General features: G+C 42.8%; 1 protein-coding gene across 3 annotated transcripts; it reads left to right on the plus strand.

Moving 5' to 3' along the window:
• Positions 1-316: 316 nt before the first annotated feature.
• G6PC1 (glucose-6-phosphatase catalytic subunit 1) lies at positions 317-11,691 on the plus strand. 3 transcript variants are annotated; one of them, XM_061144106.1, is made up of 6 exons: positions 317-636; positions 3,062-3,171; positions 4,372-4,377; positions 5,535-5,557; positions 6,176-6,291; positions 7,954-8,275. In XM_061144106.1, exons 1-6 carry the CDS (start codon positions 407-409, stop codon positions 8,126-8,128), a joined length of 660 nt encoding a protein of 219 aa, XP_061000089.1. In that variant the 5' UTR covers positions 317-406; the 3' UTR covers positions 8,129-8,275. The 3 variants fall into 3 exon arrangements, with proteins under 3 accessions (XP_061000089.1, XP_061000087.1, XP_061000088.1); XM_061144104.1 differs by lacking the exon at positions 4,372-4,377 and having other exon boundaries at positions 321-636; positions 5,452-5,557; positions 7,954-11,683; XM_061144105.1 differs by lacking the exon at positions 4,372-4,377 and having other exon boundaries at positions 331-466; positions 5,452-5,557; positions 7,954-11,691.
• Positions 11,692-22,691: the final 11,000 nt, after the last annotated feature.

The following is a 22,691-nucleotide window of genomic DNA, read 5'->3' on the forward strand; positions in this document are numbered from 1 at the left end:
GAAGTCAGACATCTTTGCAAGAACCATGGCAGATTTAGACTCTGTCCTTTGTCTCTGGCCAGGTTTCAGAACCAGGAGGGCAGCCCCTTGTACTGTCAAGCAGCAATGCCAAAGTTAATAATTGGCTGTGCCAGCCCATGGCCGATCAGGCTGTTTTTGTGTGCCTGTTTTTCTATTTTACGTAAATCACGCTGAACATGTTTGCATCAACCTACTGGTGATGCACCTTTGATCAATAGATTTTAGACAAAAGTGGTTTTTGAGTCCAAAGATCAGGGCTGGGTTGGCCTGCAGACTGGATACAGGGTGTATAAAACAGAGAGGCAAGGCACAGGCTGATAGCAGAGCAATCGCCACTCAGTCTGAAATAACTGCAAGGGCACAGCCAGAGGCTTCCTGAGTGAGGATGGAGAAGGGAATGAACGTTCTACATGACTTTGGGATCCAGTCAACACACTACCTCCAGGTGAATTACCAGAACTCCCAGGATTGGTTCATCTTGGTGTCCGTGATTGCAGATCTCAGGAATGCATTTTATGTCCTCTTCCCCATCTGGTTCCATCTTCGAGAAGCTGTGGGCATCAAACTCCTCTGGGTAGCTGTGATTGGAGACTGGCTCAACCTCGTCTTTAAGTGGTGAGTAAGAGCCGGACAAAGAGGAAATCAGCAAGGAAAGAGGCTGGCATTGTCTTTGGAAAGGTCTGTCCATCGGAAGTTGCTTTTTCATGCTATTCATGCAATCATAGTTTACTCCCCTCCTGTCTCTGGATCCTCTATAGAAAGAGGAAAGACAGAGAAAACCCTGTCAGTGAGTGAAGATACAGGAAAGGCAATTTCATATGGATGGAAGGCCAGCTAGACCTAGTGAATTATAGGCTATCAGCAAAGAAATGCCATTTTTCTGTTTGCTTGTTTTTGTGTTTTTTTGTTTGTTTTTATGGCTGCTCTGGGTCTTGGTGGCTGTATGTAGGGTTTCCCGAGTTGGAGAGAGCAGGGGCTACTCTCCAGTTGGGGTGCACGGGCTTCTTGTTGTAGTGGCATCCCTTATTGTGGTGTACGGGCTCTAGAGTTCAGGCTTCAGTAATTCTGGCGCATGGGTTTAGTTGCTTCGCAGCATGTGGGATCTTCCTGGAGCAGGGATCAAACCCGTGTCCCCTGCATTGGCAGGTGAATTCTTAACCAATGGACTACCAGGGAAGTCTGAAACTCCATTTTATTACCTTGAAGCAGCATAGGTGACACATAGATAGGTGTGTGAAGGGAGAAAGATGAGGTATGAAGAAAGGAGACAGGCAATTTCAAAACCTGTTGTGTGAGATCATGAAAAGCAATTCAGAGACCTCTCTTGTTCAGCCAGCTTTATGTCTTGGGCAACTCAGAGCAACTCTCTGAGTTTCTGTTTTATAATCTGTAAACTTAGATTATCTCTGGGATCTTAATAATTACTATAGTTATCAATAATTGTTGATCCTGTAGTATGTGCCAGGCCACATGCTAAGCACTTTTTTATAGGGTGTTACTACTATATTACAGATGAAGAGACTAAGGCACTGAGTTAAGTGACTACAAAAACATAGGTAGTAAATGTCAGAGACAGGATTCAAGCCCAGGCAGGCTGACTTCATAGGCAAGGCTCTTAAGAATTATGTTATATCCAGTGCTAATAAACTGACTTTCAAAAGATAAAGAAGCCCCAATTTTAGTATTTGCCAATTTCTAACTGTGTCTGTTATCCCGTTATGACCATTTTCAAGCTATCAATGGGTCTGGCTTGCAAAAACCCTGAATATTTTACAACTGTTAGCCAGTACCAGTTGACTCCAGCATATCACTACTTTGGTCTCTATTTCTTCATGTAGAAAATGAACAGTTTGGACCAGCTGCCCTCAGAGACTTTTACCATCCCTGAAATTATCTTTGTTCACTGTCAGGTGATTCTTAAGATCTCGTCTAGCTTTAATTTTCTTTGGCCATAAACAAGAAAAGTCTTGAACATTGTTACTAGGCTCAGAAGCCCAAGACATATTGGTGGGATTCTGAAATTTCTGTTGAAAAACCTACCAAGTTTTGTCTATAACTTCCAGTATTCAATAGCATGACCTTAAAAGACAAAAAGATAAAGGGTTATTCCAAATATCTGATTTCATGTAAAGAACCATGGATTTTCTCTAACTTTGTAGAGGTCAGAGTTAGTGGCTGTGGCCAATTTTAGTGAGAAGTCACTATTCCTCCACTGCAAGCATCCTGACTGACTCTTCACACCTGTTTCCACAATGAAAAACATGCTTTTAAAGGGGAAGTGGTTTATCTGAGATATTCTGTTTCAAAGCCAGAGGATACAAAACAAGCAAATAGTAGCTATGTATGTCCTTACAGAAAGTGATTCTGATGGAAACAGAGACCACATCTCCTGGGAGGCTTGTCCTTGGGGCTGGGGCTCAGTCTCTGAAGTCCGGAAGAAACCCAAGACTTTGGAGGCCTGAAGAAACGATCAGTAGGATATGCAAATCCAAGTCACAAGCTGTAATCTGTAGGCATCCTTCTAGGGCAAATTCTTCTCAGGGTTAAAAAAGAAAAAGTTAGGTAGCTGCTATCAATCTGCCTGCCAATACAGGAGCCTTAGGAGACCTGGGTTCTATCCTTAGGTCAGGAAGATCTCCTGGAGGAGGAAATGGAAACCCACTTTGTTCTTCTTGCCTGGGATATCCTATGGACAGAGGAGCCTGGCGGGCTACAGTCCATGGACTCACAATAGTTGGACACGACTAAGCAACTAAACCACCAGCAGCTGCTGTTAATATGGTTTTGAGGATATGGGATTTATTTATCTACGTTTCAATAAATAATACCTCCAAAGGCAAAATTCACAAGTTCTATAAAGGATGCTCCATAAATGTCTCCCTCCCCTGCTTTTCCCTAACAGCCCAGTTCCCCTTCTTGGAGGGGCTCATGTTCTGTGTTGGATCTCATGGATCTTCTACTCGAGGTACTTCTTGAAGGTGTGGCATCGGGCCAGAGCATTCCTTCAGTAACCCCAGACCCTGGTTCTGCTTTTTCACAGGGTTCTCTTTGGACAGCGCCCATACTGGTGGGTTCTGGACACCGACTACTACAGCAACACCTCGGTGCCACTGATAAAGCAGTTCCCAGTCACCTGTGAGACCGGCCCAGGTAAGAGGCCCAGCCCTCAACCAGACAGAAGCTGGGTGGACCGTGCTCATTGTGGACACCCGGTAACATTCGTGCTGCATGAAGCTGTCTTTGAAGGGGACATGAGCAGAGCCACTCCTTCAAGCTCTGGTCATGGCCTTGGATTTGGTACAACTCCATCTGAATTCACTTCAGCAAGGCCTTCCAGAATAGCCTCTGACTGCCACTTTGGAATCTGCCTAATGTTTCCAGAACGGAAATTGCTAGTTCAGAGAGGCAAGGGCTCCTTCACAGACAAACGGCTCATGAGAGTAACTGTGCTGTGGCCCTTTGTCCAGGAAGGGAACTTGGTAGAGGCCTGAGCCCCTCGTCATCCTTCCCAGAAGCCTGGCCAGGGAGCTGTGTCCTCCCCAGCTGACCATTCAGTCCCACACCCTGTCTGTACTTTACTAGTTACACCCAGACGGGCATTGTTCAGCCAAATGATAGATTCCATTTTTCAGTAAGAAAAAGCAAGATTCAACCCCTCCACTCCCCTACAGGTATTAGTGTCCCTAAACTCAGGGGCCCCATCCCTGACTCCCAGACTAGGGTGTTGCCCTTAGTTATTTGTTTTCACAAAACCTTGATTCACTTTAGAGTATATTCACTCATTCAGACGTTGTTTATCTAGTATCTATACCAAACATTGTTCTAGGCACTTGAAATGCCTCAGTGAATAAACCAAAGATCCCTACTGTTGGGAATTCCCCGATGGTTCAATGATTCAGCACCTTACTCGGCGCTTTCACTGTGCGTGGGTGCTCAGTTGCTCGGTCATGTCCAACTCTTTGCAACCAACTCTTTGGACTGTAGCCCGCCAGGCTCCTCTGTCCATGAAATTTTCCAGGCAAGAATACTGGAATGAGTTGCCTTTTCCTCCTCCAGGGGATCTTCCCAACCCAGGAATCAAACCCGAGTCTCCTTCGGCTCCTGCATTGGCAGGCAGATTCTTTACCATTGAGCCATCGGGGAAGCCCTCCCTGCCGTGGCTCAGGTTCAGTCCCTGGAACTAAGATCCTGCAAGCTGTGTAGTGCAACTGGAAAAAAAAGGCTCCTACCCTTGTGGAGTTTGTATTTGAATGAGATGTGTGCGTGTGTGAGAGAGAGAGAGATAAAAAATCCTAATACACAAGTAAAATATTTAGGATATTAGGAGAAGGAGGAGGAGGAGGAAGAAAGGCAAGGGTTTGTGTGGGTTCCCTGGAAAGCAGACTCAGATGGAGATCAGCATGCAGGAGGTGCTACACTCGAGAGGCAGTACTTGTGGAAGGAAGAGATGGAAGCCACCTGGGCAGAAGTCTAATTGCCATTCAGTCTCAGCTAACCCCATAGGAGCTCTGAATTGATTCAAGGGGACCAGGCCTTATACCCCAATAGAGATGAGTGATTGGATGCAGGGGTCCCCCAGGGAAAGGGTAGTTCTGATCAAGAAGGCTCTCATCAGCCCAGGGCAATGTCCAGTGAAGTCTGAGCACTGACGGCCATCTGCAATCACACTCTCAACAATAGAAAGGAAAAATAAACTCTTTAGTCCAGAAAAGGATCTGGTGGCACAGGGCCCTCCACCTTTCAGGGAAAGGAGACCAGGAACAGCAATTGGATGCAGTGTTAAATAGAGTGGTCAGGATAGGACTCACTGAGAAGGAGAAATCTGTGAAAAACTTGAAGGAGGCAAGAGAATTAGCCAATAAACCCTGGAGGAAGAGGTGTCTGGATAGAAAGACCAATGTCACAGACACTGAGGAGGGAGTGTATTTAACGGAGAGCAATGAGGCCAGCATGGCCAGAGCTGAGCGAGCAAAGAGAGTAGAAGAGAGGTAATGGAAGGCAGATCGATTTGCAATTATATACCCAGCAGGCTGATTCTGTGTGTAGTCTCTAGACTGTATACACACTGTATAATCTCAAGGGCCGAGGCTTTCTCTGATTGTGCCACCCACTGTTCTCCCAGAGCCTAGCACATTGCTGGGCATGTAGTAGGAGCTTAATAGATATGTGTTACATAGATAACTAAATAGGTAAATGAATGGATGGCAAGATGGGTAGATGGGTGGAAGGATGGATGGGTGGATGGATAATTGAATGAACAGATGAAAAGATAGATGGCTGGCTGGCTGGATGTAAAGATGCATAGATGGCTGGATGGCTGGATGGAAAGATGGAAGGAAGGATGGATGGATGGATGACGCCCCCTAGCAATCTCCCAGATGAAGATTTTTTGGCTTTGGTTCATTCATTCATCTCTTTCCTATTCTTTAGGGAGTCCCTCTGGCCACGCCATGGGTACAGCAGGTGTATACTATGTGATGGTTACATCCACCCTCTCTATCTTTCGGGGAAAGAAAAAGCCAACCTACGGATTTCGGTAATAACTCAGCTCTGGGTTGTGGGTGGTGGATGGCAGGAGGTGGCTCTCTCTGTAGCAGACATACCACTTGCTCTTCCTCCATGCCCCCTACCCACCTCATGCCTTGGGTTGGTACTGATAAGAGTTGTGGCAGTTCTGCTGGGAGTGAACACTAGGGTCACAGAATGTTAGGGCTAGAAGGGACCCACATGGGCAACATCTAATTTTAGAGATCAGGAACAAGGCCTAACATAACAGAGGCTTTCTCAAGATCAGCTAGTGAGGAAGAAGCAGGCTGTAAATAAAAGCCCATTTCCATACCAAACATTGCGATGCCCCATCCAGGTTAAAATAAACAAACAAGCAGAAGACATTACTTTTACGGGGAATTCTGAGTATGCAGCCACTGAGTGAATCTTTCATTATGAAACATAAAATAGGAAGGTTGAAATACACATACACAGGGGTTCACCACTTGCCACGGCTATCTTTGAAATTTTGAGCACAGTCTTCAATTTACAAAAAATTCCACTAACGTAACTTGAGATTGCCAGGCTCCAGTGCTCCTGCTGAGGCAATTCTCTTTGGTGAAGGATCTATATCTGGATTTTCTTATGACTGCCTCTTCCATCGCAGGTGCTTGAATGTCATGTTGTGGTTGGGATTCTGGGTCGTGCAACTGAATGTCTGCCTGTCACGGATCTACCTCGCTGCTCATTTTCCCCATCAAGTTGTTGCTGGAGTCTTGTCAGGTACCAACTGCTCTGGTTCCCTCCCTCCAACCCCCACCTACACCATTCCTTCCTAATCAAGACAAAATGCAGCATTCCAGCCATGTTCTGTGTATAATCAACACTGTTAGTATTTCAGCGGGTTGGAAGTCAAGGGTGGGCAATTTAAAGGACTCATTTGTATGGGAGTGCCCAGATCTACACAATTAAGTGTGCTTCAGAAAAATGACAAGACAGCAAACTTACCCAGTTGACTTTGCCTAAAATCTCTGAGATATTTTTACATTCTTTATTTCTTACAGCTCTTCAACTGGAAGTGGGCCCTAGGTTAGGGTTAAGAAAATCTATCAAATTTAACAAATTAACACAATGTTCTTGGAAAGCTCTTTATTTAAATAAATTCATTTGCAAACCTAATAGATACCCACAGCTGATCTTTATTATAGGTTCTGTGTTTCAAATATGTTGTTTTCTTAGATCCAGCTAATAACGGGCAGAAAAGACTTAGGTAAGTTAAGTTTAAGAAAGAATTTCTTGACTTTGTGGGAAGCACTGGAATATAAGACCTTAGGGGAAATGTGGAATTTTCCCCCTGGAGACCTGAAAAAGCAGAGGAGAGCAGCATTCACAGAAGCATTTTGAGAACAAGAAAAATGATGACTTCCTGGCAACTATGAAATTAACACAGCATTATAGCACTGGGTTCCATGTTTGACGAAGAGCCTGGAAGTTCATGTTACATGAAAGATCTGGGAAAGTTTAAGTCAGAAAGAAGAATAACTATCTTTATTTTTTGAGTTCCCAATCTGTTTTTTCTAGTCTTTTCCACCCAGCTTATTATTTTTAAACTGAAGTATAGTTGATGTACAATATCATGTTAGTTTTGGGTGTTCAGCAGAGTGATTCAGTATATATATATTCCTTTTCAAATTCTTTTCCCTTATAGGTTATTATAAAAAGAGTTTCCTGTGCTATATAGTAGGTCCTATATCTATTTTATATATAGTAGTGTATATATATTAATCCCAACCTTCTAATTTATCCCTCACCCCTGAGAATGAAAAAAAAAGTGAAAGTGATAGTCACTCAGCTGTGTCAACTCTTTGCAACCCCGTGGACTGTAGCCCACCAGGCTCCTCTGTCCATGGAATTCTTCAGGCAAGAATACTGGAGTGGGTAGGCATTCCCTTCTCCAGGGGATCTTCAAATGTGTTTAAATGTGTTAACAGAGGCTCTAGGGTTACTTACAAACTCCTGCGAAAAGAATTGAGACCAATCAGTTCAGTTCAGTTGCTCAGTTGTGAGAGAGAGGTTTTAGCTCAGCACAAAGAAGTACCTTCTAATATCAAATTCACGCAAAGATGAAATGGGCTGCCTGAGTGGGAGTGAGCTCTCCACCCCTGAGGGTATCCAAACAGAGACAGGAGGACCACCCCTGACCCTCCTCCCAACACAGGAAGTTTGCATGTGGTGGGGGGAAGTAAGTGGCATATCTCTTCCATCTCAAAGAATCTATGACTGAGGACAGGCTGGGAAAAAACCAAAAGACCCTCTAATCTGGCCTCTATGATTTAACTCCACAATGGTGGGACAGGTGGCAAGTCAACCATTGTTCCAAACTCACCTCTAGCTGACAGGCCAGCATCTTCCCCAGTTCTCATGGTCATTCCTTCTTCCACTCAGGCATTGCGGTTGCCGAAACTTTCCGCCACATCCAGAGCATCTACAATGCCAGTCTCAAGAAGTACTTTCTCATCACCTTCTTCCTATTCAGTTTTGCCATTGGATTTTACCTGTTGTTAAAGTGGCTGGGGGTCGACCTGCTGTGGACTCTAGAGAAAGCCAAGAGAAGGTGTGAGCGGCCAGAGTGGGTCCACATTGACACCACGCCCTTTGCCAGCCTCCTCAAGAATCTGGGGACCCTCTTTGGCTTGGGTCTGGCTCTCAACTCCAACATGTATCGGGAGAGCTGCAAGGGCAAACTCAGCAAGTGGTTCCCATTTCGCCTCAGCTGCATCGTGGCCTCCCTCGTCCTCTTGCACCTCTTTGACTCTTTGAAACCCCCCTCACAAATCGAGCTGATCTTCTATGTCCTGTCCTTCTGCAAAAGTGCAGCGGTGCCCCTGGCATCTGTCAGCCTCATCCCCTACTGCCTCGCCCGGGTGCTGGGCCAGCCCAACAAGAAGACTTTGTAAGGGGATATGGAGTCTTCAGGATTGAAAGCCAATGACTCTGCCAAGGATTGAGGATGGTTAGGGCCTTCTGCCAGCCCGTCGTGAGGCCAGAGGGACTAGAGTCAGCTCAGGCAGCCCCCCTTCCCCCTTTGCAATTCTAATTGTATTAGGTGATGTTTTATTGAGAAGCTAGAGAAAGCTTTTATTTGAGAAAGCCTTATTGGAAGGTGGGTCGTTCTGGATTTTCCCTGCGAAGGTGTGCTTTTTTTTCTGTCAGTACAAAGGCAAGACTTCTTGGTAGTAATAGTAGTTTAGTTGCTAAGTCATGTCCAACTCTTGTGACCTCATAGACTGTATCCCACCAGGCTCCTCTGTCCATGGGATTCTCCAGGCAAGAATACTGGTGTGGGTTGCCATTTCCTTCTCCAGGGGATCTTCCCCACCCAGGAATCAAACCCCGGTCTCCTGCCTTGCAGGCAGATTCTTGACCGACTGAACTATGAGGGTAGGGTCAGCTCATGATGCCAGGCTGGGAATCACAAGTGAATTTCCCTTTTTTATTTTATTTTTTTTGTCCTTTTTTATTTTTAATGGCAACATGTTTAATTTATGAAAGTTACCTTGCAGGTACGGAATATGTTTATGCTAAGAGTCAGTCACCACTAAAAAGTCAATTGTTTATTAAATCTTCTAGCTAACAACTGCATTTTCTACTCATGCTCGTCATTACCCAGAAAAGGAGAAAGGAGCTGTGGATTTGGTAGGAAAAGAAGGATTGATTAAGGATTTTTTAATATCTTGCATACCCTGAAAATTGTAGCTCAAACAATATCTTAATGACTTTGATTATATTCCAGTCTTTGGGTAAAAGACTCTCAACAGCGGGCGAGAACTTCAAGTACAATTAATCAGTGGTTAGTGGAGTAATTCTGCTTGTATTTTTCTATTATATATCCATGGTCATCGTATTTACTGAGATTTCTGAATGGCTGTGGTGACCTGGATATTGTACTAGGTCAGAAACTTTGTACAAAGTCAGCTTATCCTTCCATAACATTTAATCTTTCTCCTTACTAGCCCAGCTCTGCTTTCCCCAGAATTTTCCACTGATTTTACACCCACCCTGCTGGATCCTCAGATGCCTAAAGGCGACTCTGTAGTGGTGCTTTTGTATGTTTCAGTTAAGCTCTTAAATCTTAGGCAAAATGGTGAGGAGAGGGCCAGGATTCCTCTCTCCAGAAGGTCACTCCAATGTTACTTTTGATTCCTGGAGGGTAAATGTGACTCCTTTCCATATCCGAAACCAATCAAGAGCACATTCTTGGAGGAAAAGCCAACTCCTCCTTTTTGCCTGTTCTCTTGTCTCAACTGATTCGCAAGCTATGTTCTTTTAAAAAAGAAAAATGTTGAAGCCTATTTATTTGAGAGTCCTTGTTTTTTCTACTAATTATATAGCTCACCATATATTATCATTCACACCAATCATCCTGGTCATAACATCTTTGCAAAGAAAAATATATACGGGCAGTATTTTATTAAAACATTTTACTTAAGAATGAAGTCTTGTTGATTACTATATTTTAGAGGTAATGTGATCTGAAGCTTCTAATTCTGGCTCAGCTAAATTTCTAGCTCTTTCTCTAGTTCCCTAAACAAATAATTTGGTTTCTGTGTACTTACATTTTCTTTTTGGAAAAGGAAGCTGTTTTATCTTGGGTTGGGCCAGAAGTCCCAATAGGGCTGCAGAGACTTATGAAGTGTCAACAAGGGCACAGGCAGAGTTGAGCATATCAACATAGGCACAATATTGTTGGCCAAGATGGAACATTAGTTACCAGACCACAGCGCAGCACAAGTTGCTTTATGGGGTCAAACTACAACTTGAGAAGAGACAGGAAGGATCATTACCAAACTAAGCAATCAGGGAATGTAAGTCGTAGTAGCAGAATAAGGCTGAGCCGACTTGGGAGTTCTCCAGTGGCTCAGTGGTTAGGGCTCTGGCACAGGTTCCGTCCCTGCCTGGTCTGGGAACTAAGATCCCACACACTGTGCAGTGCTGCCAAAAGGATTTAAAAAATAAAAATAAAAAGACTGAACAGACTATGGAATCCAGTACCCTGGTGTCAGCAAGCTTTTTGGTTACAGTTAAAGTCTGAACAGAGCAAGTCATAGCAGCAAAGGATGCTCAGAGATACTGAAAGTGTCGCTCCAGAATTTATTTCATCCTGGGTGCAGAGTCCCAACCTCCAAAAGCCTTGACTCACCAGCATAACTCTCACTCTGAGAGTGAGACCTGATCATCCACCTCAGAATGCTGGGGACTTCCCTGGTGGTCCAGTGGTTGAGTCTGCCCACCAATGCAGGGGACATGGGTTCGATCCCTGGTTTGGGAAGATCCCACGTGCCTTGGGCAACCAAGCCGGTGTACCACAATTACTGAACCCACACTTTAGAGCCTGTAAGCTGCAACTGTTGAGCCTGAGCACTGCAATTAGAGAGTAGTCCCCACTCACCTCAACTAGAGAAAGCCTGGGCACAGCAGCAGAAAATTAAAAAAAGAAAAAGAACCTTGGGATGTGAATTTTTAGGGAAAGTTGAGTCCTCCTACAGAATTTGATTTATTTGGGGTTGTTGGGGTGGGGGGGGCGCGGTGCGGCGAGCACCAGGCCCCTCTGAGATGCTAATGGTCTCATCAGGGGAGAAGAGAAATGGTCTTGTTCAATTTGAATTTGTTAGGTAGTTAGAATAGGGAAAAAGAGTCCAAAATGGCGGTGGCTAAAAGACCTGGAAGGGAAAGCCCACGAAAATAGAACAAAGGAAGGTCCGAGGACCAGAGTGAGAACCTCAGGTAAAACAAACAACGCTCCTGCCTAAGCCCAATTTACATAAGACAGGCCCAGGGACAGAGAAACATACAAAAAGAGGAGCCAAAGCCCTCTTCTCCCTTTTTGGCTCCCTCTCTCTCTCCCGCGCGATGGGGCGATCTTCTCTTCCCGTCTTTGGATCAACGTGCCCCCACACCTCGAAGATGGATTTTCCTACTATTATCTAAATAAATAGAGCTGTAACACTGAGCTGTAACACTGATTTATTTAAGAGCTATAACACGGTCCGTTCCAGACCTGAGAGCTATAACATGGTCTGTCCTCCGAGAGCTGTGACCCGCCAAGGGGCTTTAATGTCCGTCACTCCAAGTTTTTGTTGTGACGAGACGAAGAACCGAGGAACATACACTCGCGTGACAAATTGAACCCCGCTGCTTGGGCATGGCCCCCATCCTGGACGGTTTATTTGCCCTCGAGGACCAAAGCCAGATTCTTTGCAATAGAACTCTGGCAGAAGGTAAACAACGCCCCTGTCCCCGGTAGTTGGTCAGGTTGATAAAGACACATAATAAAAGATGAAATTTGTGCTTAATGTATGCCAGGCTCTGTTTTTATTTATACATTATACATTTTGTTTATACAGTGAACTCTCTTAATTCTCCCAATGTCTCTGTAAGGTGGGTGTTAGAATTTATCCTCACATTACACATGAAAAGGCGTTAGGGAGCTGGCCCAGAATGGAGGAGCCAGTTTAAGAACCAGGCAGTCTGACTCCAGAGTTCATCTTCTCTCCTCTACTCCACAGATGCTGGTAAGACTAGTGGCTACATCAAATCATCCTTCAGATACCAGACACAACTCTTGACACAGACCACAGAGATTTGGATTTCTTGTGGCCAAAGGACACTATAAAACTTAGAGTGATCCTCCCAGTGAGCTAGTATTGGTTTCTAAGTATGAAGATATCATTTTTTTCAAAGTTCATTTCATAAACTCACTATTGAAACAGGCATAACCATGTTAGTTAACAGCAGTGTCTGAAACAACCTTAGCTCTTTCTTTTCTTTCTTCTAAGAAAGAGCTTAAGTCATTTCCCTGGCAATCCAGAGGTTAGCACTCCTCACTCTCACTGCTGAGGGCTCGGGTTCGATTCCTGGTCAGGCAACTGAAATCCCACAAGTCATGCGGCGTGGCAAAAAAAAAAGCAAGAGCCTAAAAATCATGCTGAGCCTCTGGGTCAGAAACTAACTTACTATCTGCAATCAAGATAGCACAAGAAGATAGAATTACCACAAATAACTTTTGGCATAGATCTATATAAAAGGGTAGAAAGTAAAGAAATGCTGTGGAAGATTTTTAGATCAGAGATTCCACCAATGCAAGACTGCTATCTTTCGCTGGGACAGGCAAAGTCTAGAAATGGACAGCCCTAAAGGCTAAGAGGGCCTTCCTCGTGGCTCAGATGGTAAAAAATCTGCGTGCAGTGCAGGAGACTTGGGTTCAATTTTGGGGTGGGGAAGATCCCCTGGAGGAGGACATGACAGCCCACTCCAGTATTCTTGCCTGGAGAGTCCCATGGACAGAGGAGCCTGGCGGGCTATAATCCATGTGGTCTCAAAGAGTTGGACATGACTGAGCAGCTAACACAAAGGCTAAGAGCTCGTGATGGGTAAAACGAGAAGAGTGTCAGCCCATGATCAATTTGTAAAATAACCAATGTATTAGCACGTTTTGATCACAGATCTGCTCCTCAAGTTACAGATATATGTTTACTTTAGACATGACTTGTGAATCCTCAGGATGGCAGTAAGTTTAAATGACCAATAACCACTTAGTTCTCTTTCTTTCTTTCTTTTTTTAAATTATGAAAGTATGATAACACATTTACAGGAGACTTGGAAAACACAGAACAAAGTTACATATAGTTTTGCTATATATTACAATTATTTTTTGAATAGATAAATCATGATTTTTAGTTGGAGTTTCAAGAGAAAACTCTCAAAAATTAATAGAATGAATATACAGAAAAGTAGGATATAGTAGGCTTGAAAAGCACCATGAGCCAATTCAACATAATTAAGATTTATACAGTTTTCACACAACAGTAGGATACAAATTCTATTCAAGTTCCCATAGACTGTAAATTAGGAGACACTGGACCGTATCCAGGGACATAAAACAAGATGCAAAGATTTCGTGGTCTAAAGGTATTGAAATCATACAGAGTCTATTTTCTTATTACTGTAGAATTATGTTAGATCTATAGTACACTAGATTTATGTTAGAATTATTATTAATTATGTTAGAATTATGTTAAGTCAATATCAAAAGATATCTGAAAATAATCCACAAGTTTGACCAATGATTGTTTTAAACCAAGGTCCACGTTATGTTATAACACAATTTGATAGATTGGTCTAACAGTCTTTTCATTTTGAGGAGATGGGTTTAGGATGATACAAACATACACACATACACCATACAGTTGTATCCTTGGCCTAGGAAAGCAGACCCATTAAGAAAATGTAAATTCTGCTGTCTGAGCCAATGCTGCATCACCATGGAGAGCCCAAGGGCTTAAAGTTTTTGCTTCTGTTTTTTAACAAAATTTATAATAGATTTAAAAAATTTATAGCAACTTTATTGAGATGTAGTTCACATACTGCACAATTCACCCAAAGTGAACAATTCCAGGGTTTTTAGTATATTCAGAGAATTGTACAACCATCACCACAAAATGATTTTAGAACATTTTCTGTCACTGCATAAAGAAACCCCACACCGGGACTTCCCTGGTGGTCCACTGGATAAGAATCTACCTGCCAATGCAGAGGACACAGGTTTGATCCCTGGTCTGGGACGATTCCACATTCCACAGAGCAAGTCAGTCTATGTGCCACAACTGCTGAGTCCAAACTTCTAGAACCCATGCTCCACAAGAGAAACCACCGCAATGAGAAGTCCACACACCGCAATTAGAGAGTAGCCTATGCTCACTGCAACTAGCAAAAGCCCATGTGTAGCAATGAAGACTCAACATAGCCAAAAATGAAACAAAATAAGTAATTTAAAAAAAAGAAACCCCACACCTATTAGAAGTCACCTCCATCTCACCCCAACCTGCTCCACCCTCGGCCACCACTGATCTACTTTCTGTCTCAAACATCTGCCTGTTCTAGACATTTCATATGAATGGAATCACACAACATGTGACCTTTGGGGTCTGGCTTCTTTCATTTAGCATGATGTCTTCAAGGTTCATCTATGTTGTAACATGTATTAGTACTTCATTTCTTCTTAAAGGCAAAGAATATTTCATTGTGTGGATAAATTTTGTTTATCCATTGCTTAGTTGATGGATATTTGGATTGATTCTACTTGTTGGCCATTATCAACAATACTGCTATGAACCTATGAACATCTGTATACAGGTTTTTGTATAGATGTATGATCTCATTTCTCTTGGGTATACCCCTAGGAGTGGAACTTCCAGGAAAAATGGTAACTCTACATCTAACCTTTTAAGGAACTATCAGACTGTTTTCCCAAAGGTCTAGAAAGGAAAAGTTTTACAGTGTTCTTGGTTTGCCATCTCTTTTGCTTTTTAGGATCATACCCGACATCAGAATCATCTAATTATTTGCTTTGGGAGGGTTTCAAAGCAAGATGGATCAGGTGTTCAGATTTACATGATGAAATATCAGTGGGCACCTCCCACTTTTGTTGGTAATGATTTACTGTTCCAAGAGTATTTCATTTGAAGACACACAAGGATATTTGAAGTTCCAGTCCTAATCAACTGACTAGTTGTTTGTAAACTGTCAAACTTCGCTGAGTTGTTTGCTGAAAATCATTACTTTAGCTGTTGAATTATTAATGTTTATTGATTTGACTCTGCAGTAATTGCCAAACTAAGACAGATGCCTTTAAGGCACATATGTGTAAATAAAATACCACAATAACATTTGTATCCAGGAGTTTTTCAAAAGCCTCTTGAGAATGAAAAACACTGTCCAAAGAGCCTTCTGATGATGTTATTAAGGAAAGAACTGACTAGAAATGATATGACGAAGCAGTCAATATAAGTCACTTCCATTAGGGGACCAAGAACCTAATTCCTCTGGAAGAGAAATCAGCAGTCATATAGTCCAATGATGGGCAACCCAAAGTCCAAGATCTAATTTTAGAGAGAAAGGTAAAAAAGCTGCCTCTGGGTTGCTGGTTTCTTCATGAAAAGAAAAAAGTTTAGAATATTTTTCTTTTTCCTGAATTGGCCCTTATTTTTTTTTTAGGTGTTCACTATTAATTCTATTCAAAAAATATTTTTTTCATTTCATAGATACAGAAATGAAGGTCTAGAGAGGTAAAACAGCTCTTTTAAGGCACATGAGTAACCTCTCCTCAGGTCTCCTGCTTCTTAGCAGGGAACAATCTCCTCTTTGCCTGACTCCAGCATTTACCTGAGCAGTGAGGTCAACAGGCAGCAGTTGCCACAAAAGTGAAAGACAGAAGTGACTAGTAGAGCAAGTTTATTTGAACCAGGACCAGGGTCTGTTAAGCAAATTAAGCCACAGCTATTGAATAACTGTTTTCAAGGTAGCCTGTTCCTAATTAAGTTACGTGCTCCTGTCTTCCTTTGCTTTCATAAATCTTTCCAGGGCAGGAGTGTAACTACAACAAGAAACGACTTGATGTTTTTATGGGGATTTTTTAGCATGAGGGTAGTTTTCCAGTCAGCAGCTTTTCAGTGCTTTCTTTCCTGCCGTCTCCTGGCTTTCTTCTTTTGATATTCACATTCTGTGGTTATTGCCTTCCGCTCAGCTCAACTGCACTTCAGCGTTTGATGGCTAACCGGATTTCTCTCATTCTGCGCCATTACGGAATTGGGGATTCCAATTATCTTGGGTTTTTTAAATTTTTATGTTGTTTATTTGGCTGAGCTGGGTCTTAGTTGTGCTATGAAGGCTCTTCATCTTAGTTGCAGCATGTGGAATCTAGTTTCCTCACCAGGGATTGAACCCAAGCCCCTTGTATTGGGAGCATGGCATTTTAGCCCCAGAGACATCCAGGGAATTCCTGTCTTTAAGGGCTGCAATTCTTCCCTCCAGACCAAAAAGAATGAAAATCTGATTCCTTCTCTTTCATGATGAAATTTTTTTGGACTCTGGCTGTGGCATGCAACCGTGAAAAGAATGCTATCTTTTCACCTCTATCTTTCTCCTCCTTCAACCCCAGCCCATCGGCAACCCTGCCACTGATTCCTACTTGATCTTCCTAGTAATGAACTCAAGGAAGCCTTTGGACAAGTATGAACAGGCTTAACTAATAGCCCAAGTGGCATAAATTATGTTACCAACCAGGGTTCTTGGCCTTCCCCAGTCAATAGAAATTGACTAGAGGCTTGACAAGAAATGTAGGCAAGGCTACACTGGGGCCCCTGCTGCAGTGTGGGGGAGCAAAAACAAGCAACAGTTTCCCTTCCTTGTTTCCCAAGGAGGGGCGAGCTTGTTCCTTATATAAAGTGAGGGTAGGGGTGCATCCAGGGCTTGGGCTGGCAGGGTGGCTTAGGTAGCTTGCCCACCCCTTTGGTGATATTGAGTGCAGGGGACATGCACAGTACCCTGCTTTTGGTCCTGACAACCTGTTTTTGCTCCCAGCTTCTCAGAATTGGCAGTTGGGACTTTTGGTCTTTTTGTAGCTTCTATTTATTTATTTTTGGCTGCTTTGGGTCTTCGTGTCGTGAGTGGGCTTCTCCCTAGGTGCGGTCTGTAGTTGCAGCGCATGGGCTTAGTTGCCCTGTGGCATGTGGAATCTCAGTTCTCCGACTAGAGATTGAACCCGCGTCCCCTGCATTGGAAGGCGGATTCTTAACCACTGGATAACCAGGGAAGTCCCTTTCTGTGTCTTTTGTATCTTGTTGTCCAGAATTTGCCCCAACTACACAGACATGCAGCTATTTTTATTCCCTTAACGTTTCCTTGTATTTTACTACTCAGAGAGATGTTTGTCCAGGTGCAAGCACTGTAGCACTGCAACAAAGGGCCCCGGGTCTCAGCCTGTCTCTCCACCTTTATTTTTTTTATATAATTTTATTTATTTACGGCTGTGCTGGGTCTTCATTGCTGCTTTGGCTGTGAGCAGGGGCTACTCTCCTTGCGGTACACAGGCTTCTCATTGTGGTGGCTTTGCTCGTTGCAGGGCACGGGTTCTAGGGGTCACAGGCTTCAGTAGAGGCAATGTGTGGGCTCAGTAGTGGTGGCTCACAGGCTCCAGAGCACAGTCACAATAGTTGTGGCACATGGGCCCACTTGCTCCTCCACATGTGGGATCTTCCCAGACCAGGGATCGAACCTATTTCTCTGGCATTGGCAGGCAGATTCTTCGCCACTGAGCCACCAGGGAAGCCCTGTATCAATCTCGTTAGACTACCAATGCCCTCCTTACCAGTCCATCTTGCCCTCCATACAATGACTGCAATGAAATGACAAAGGCATCATGTCTCCCTCCAGACCACAGAGAAACCACCATGGACACCGTGTCAGAGACTCCAAAGGGCTCCTTTGCTCTGGAGGAGCTCAGGGGAGGCCCTCAGTGTTGACAGGCATCAGAGCTGATTCAGGAAAAGCTGATGCAGCAGCTCCAGGCTTTGATTTGCTCCCCAAGTTTCGTCAGCAGGCTCGCTACTCACAGTGGCCGCCAAACTGTTATCTCCAGAACTCTGCCCTTTCTCATTTCCTACCTACAAAGCTCCACACAGCTGCATGATATGCTTCTAAGAAATTCCAAAGGGCAGGTGACCCCAAACATAATAACTGTCAGACCAGTGAGTTAATTTCTCAAGTTGAGGGTTGGCTGAACTCAACTCGTTTTTAAGAAAAATAAAAGGGCACTTCCCAGGTGGTCCAGTGATTGAAGTTATGAGCTTCCTCTGAAGGAGGCATGGACTTCCTGGTTGGGAAACTAAGATGCTGCATGGTACAGCCATGAAAAAAAAAAAAGACCTGAGGAGGATTCTGCCACTTAGGGCTCTCTAACCAAAAAGGGCTGGAGATTTCCAAGTTCCAAGTTGTTACAGGTTTTCTTTGGGGAATTCCGATAATAATCAATGCTTGAGGCAGATTAACTGGGGGAAGTGGATTTGAGGAAGAATAAGAAAGTGTTGGAGAAGAGCTTAATGAAGAGTCAGGAATGAAAACAAGTTTTATTTTGGGCTGAGCCAGCTGGGAAGCCAAGGGCAGAGTAGATGAAGTTGGAATGTTCCATTCTTTCCAGAGATAGGGGAGAGTCTCATACTGTTGCCCAAATACCATCATGTCCACACAAAATGTCTAATCAACTAACAATTCTCCACTGGGTGCCATTTTGCCTCCCAGGTGACATTTGATGGTGCCTGGAGACATTTTTGGTCATCAAAACTAGAGGGGGGAAAAAAACTGGAAGGGATTCTACTAGTTTCTAGTGGGTAGAAGTCACATAAACTGTAAACACAACCCCCTCCCCCACCCCAACAAATAATTATCTTGCCCCAAATGTTAATAGCACGCCAGGATTGAGAAACCTTATGACAAACCAGAAAAGACATGACTCAATCACAGTTTATTCGAAAGAACTTTCCTTCAGCAGATGTTTTTCAACTCAATGTCAGGGCACCGCTGTGCCAAGGTGTCATTGTGGTGTAGCCCATCTTTCAGTTCTGTCTGAATTGAGAGATTCATCATTCTAAATTCTAAGACCTTTCCCTCCAATAAGGTAACTTGTGAAAGTAACAGGAGTTGTGGCATCCAGGTTCCTGCAAGTAAAACCACTCTTGACTCCAGGACTTTTCTAGAGACCCTGAAGCTGAATGTCTTTCTAGGGATCCACAGATGTGGACTTGATTAAACACAGGATAAAATGTGTAGATGGGTTGAGGGGTAACAGGGTTGGGGTCTGGCCGAGGCGGGGTCTGACAGGGAGCCACCAATTATAAGAGTTTGGGACTCAAACGGCCCCCCTCCACCCAAAGGTTCTGGATGTACTTAACATGTTGTTAAATAGAGGAACGAGTAAAACAAAACACATTCTTCAGTGAACAAACAAAGAACGTAGTTAAGACACATTGCACAACACTGGTGCTTAACTCCACTGAACTAGGACTTGACTTCTTTGGAGAAGACCGTAGAAATGAGATTCGTCTTTGATGTCTCATCACTACAAAATTCAGTGTCTGATACTGTTGGTGCAGGCTCCTGTTGTAATTCCTGTGAACTGTTGATGAAAAAAAAGAATTCAAATTTGATTGTGTCTTACTGCCCAAGTTAAGACTGAGAAAGGAAAAAATTCATTCCAGGCCAAAGAGCCTTCAGATGATAAGGTAAGAATTCACTAGAAAAAAATGACTTTTAAAATGGTGTGTAACCTTTAATAATAGTTCATTCCAGCGGATGTGTTTCCTTGTTTACTAGTTGTTAAAAATTAATTCATACTCAAGATAATATTATTTTAAAAAAGTACTTGATATACCCCTGAACTTGCCACAAATATCTCTCCATGTCCTTCCTATTTTTTTCCCCTTCCTGTTTTCTCACAGCTCCCTGCTGTTAGTTTCTTGCTATGACTGTCCAGTTTCCCATGCTGAACTCTTGCATTCCTAGTATTTTTTTTTAAAGTGTGAGTCTACTGTAGGCCTGACTTTGTAAAAGTAGTTGAAGAAGTAATGTTATTTTGGTAAATATTTATTTGGAATCTCTGATACATTCTGGCCTCTGAAATCTAATTTCCTTCTCCCTCCCCATTAAAAAAAATATATATCCCCACCACTTGGCTCATTATTGGTGAGCTCTCAGCAAGATCTGAGGATTGATGTGCCAGGGGTTTGATTCCAAACAAGTTTTTTTGTTTTTTTTTGCCATGCCCTGCAGCATGCAGGATTTTAGGCCTGAACCCAAGCCCCCTGCAGTGGAAGCACAGAGTGCTAACTACAGGACCGTCAGGGAAGTTCCTCCAAACAGGTTTTAAAACCCAGTATGTCTTCTGAGCAAACTCCAGGAGATAGTGAAGGACAGGGAAGCCTGGCATGCTGCAGTCCATGGGGTCACAAAGAGTCGGACAACAACTTAGCGACTACACAACAAATGTCTTTTCTGCAACTCTTAGTGTCTCTAGATTCCAGAGCAAAGACTTCTGATGCCAGAGTTCATATTTTCCCAGGCTTTGGCACATAACTGTGAAGATGTTTTGCTGCAAAACCAAGTCCAAGCGACTACACAACAAATGTCTTTTCTGCAACTCTTGGTGTCTCTAGATTCTAGAGCGAAGAGTTCTGATGCCAGAGTTCATATTTTCCCAGGCTTTGGCACATAACTGTGAAGATGTTTTGCTGCAAAACCAAGTCCACTGGTTGATTTATAATTATCCACTTTCTCTGCTCAAATAGCAGTTGAAAGGGTCAGGGCCCAGAAGATACTGCCATTACAACTTTACAGCAGTACACAACTTGCCAGTAATTCACAAGCAATTTGACAGCAGTCACACCACCCTCAACTCTGAACAACATTTTCCTTTCCTCAAGATCTGCCTCCAAACTTTTTTGCCCAGCACACATTTTACACAGTTGCAAACTTTCCATTTGGTGTTCTTTGTCACTTAAAATAATCTATGCATTCCCTAGAGCCAGCAGAGGCTACATTCCCATCCTTGAAAATCGTTGCCTGGTATTTCCTCATGTCACTACACCATAATTTGCCGAGCCATTCCCTTATTTGGCATTTGGCTTATTTCCAATTCTCCACTCTTATAAATAGCAGCACACGAACATCTTTGCACGAATCACATTTTTTTCCTCTTTTGGGTTATTTCCTTGGGGTATATTCCCCAAAGTGGTAATACTGGGTTAAAGGGTTTGAAAAGTTTCATGGCAGTTGTTACTCACTGCCAGAAGATTCTCTAGGCAGACTGTGGTATATTTAGGTTTTTCAGATGTTTAATGTTTCCCATGAAATACAATAAAGTTAACTTTTATCTTCTCTTCTTCTTCCATGATCTTCAGTAGGGAAGGGAGTTACAAAATTTCAAAACAAAACAAAAATAAGGATGAAAGAACTCTGTATAGCCAGAGATGAGCTCTTTTAAGCTAACTTGATACAATGCTACCCCGCAAGTGCTAGAGCAAAACAGCTGTATTCCAGGCAGAATAGAAAATGACATTAAGGTTCTGGGAAGTCATGTCAGCTGAGGATATCTGAGGCTGAGATAGTTTCATGGAGAAATTAAAGCTGGCAAGTGGCAAGATCAGGAAGACTTGGTAAGGAGGGTGGGGAAAAAGGTAGAAAATAAAAAGAAAGAATGGTGCCCTCTTGTCACTGCGGCTTTTGGGGTGATGGCAACAGCAGAGAGAGAAATAAGCTGATTTTGTGCCTTTGAGATTCAGATTAGTCACCATCTGTAGGTGACTTCTAAGGATTGTGAATGCTTGAGGACCTTGGTCTCCTTGGTTTAAGAATAAAAACCAAAATAAAACAAAACAAAAATAACCTACTGAGTCATCCTTACCATCTGGTTCCTCAAGCTAATAATAGTGATGATAATGGTGGTAGTGATGGTAATCATGATAATAATAAATGTGGTGATGGTGATTATAATGGTGGTGATGGTGATGATGATGGTCATGGTGGTGACAGTGAGGTGCCTATCACTTTTCTGAAGACTTTACATATTTAACTCGCTTCATCCTCCCAATACCCTCTGTGATCCCCACTTTACAGATGAGGAGACAGAATCAGAAAGCTAGGAAACTTCCTCAAGGTCACCGAGTGAGTAAGCCAGATTCAAACCCAAGCAATTGACCACCATACCTGGGCTCTGACCACTGTACCATACTGCCCTAGGTACCACAATAGAAAAATAGCTCATGTATGGCTATGCAGTAGAATATATGCAATAGAATATCCAACTTTAAGGTCTTCAGAAAACTTCTGAATGTTAAAATTATTTCTGGTTCCTGTCTACTCATCTAAATTGAAACAATGTGCTATTCAAACATGTACTGTTTAAATTTAAACTATCAGTGGGTCTGTGTGTATATATAGCAATATCAAATACAATTTTTAAGTGCCTAAGAAAAATGAAAGAAAATACACCAAAATGTCAACATTGACTATCTTTAGATGGTGGAATTATGGGTATTTTTTTCTTCTTTCCATGTTTCTATTTTTTCTCAATTGTTCTATACTAAGCAGGTGTTACCATTTTTCCCCACTCTTTATTTTGAAAAAAATTTTAAATAAAAAATAAAGTGCAATGCATTTCAATATACGCTTCATCTAAATCATCAACTTTTCACATTTTGTTTTATTTACCTATCACTCTCTCTCACTAGATACATATAAGTATAGCTAGACCCATTTCTCATTTTTTTAATCATTTATTTAAGGGTAATTTGCAG

This window comes from Dama dama, chromosome 5, assembly GCF_033118175.1.
Source record: "Dama dama isolate Ldn47 chromosome 5, ASM3311817v1, whole genome shotgun sequence".
Lineage (NCBI taxonomy): Eukaryota > Metazoa > Chordata > Mammalia > Artiodactyla > Cervidae > Dama > Dama dama.

What these genes read in the sequence shown, in the direction of transcription:
- G6PC1 (XM_061144104.1), top strand. Translation starts at nt 407, where the DNA reads ATGGAGAAGGGAATGAACGTTCTACATGACTTTGGGATCCAGTCAACA. An exon ending in CACCTGTGAGACCGGCCCAG is followed by an intron (nt 3,172 to 5,451) that starts GTAAGAGGCCCA and finishes CCTATTCTTTAG; the next exon opens with GGAGTCCCTCTGGCCACGCC. An exon ending in AAGCCAACCTACGGATTTCG is followed by an intron (nt 5,558 to 6,175) that starts GTAATAACTCAG and finishes CTTCCATCGCAG; the next exon opens with GTGCTTGAATGTCATGTTGT.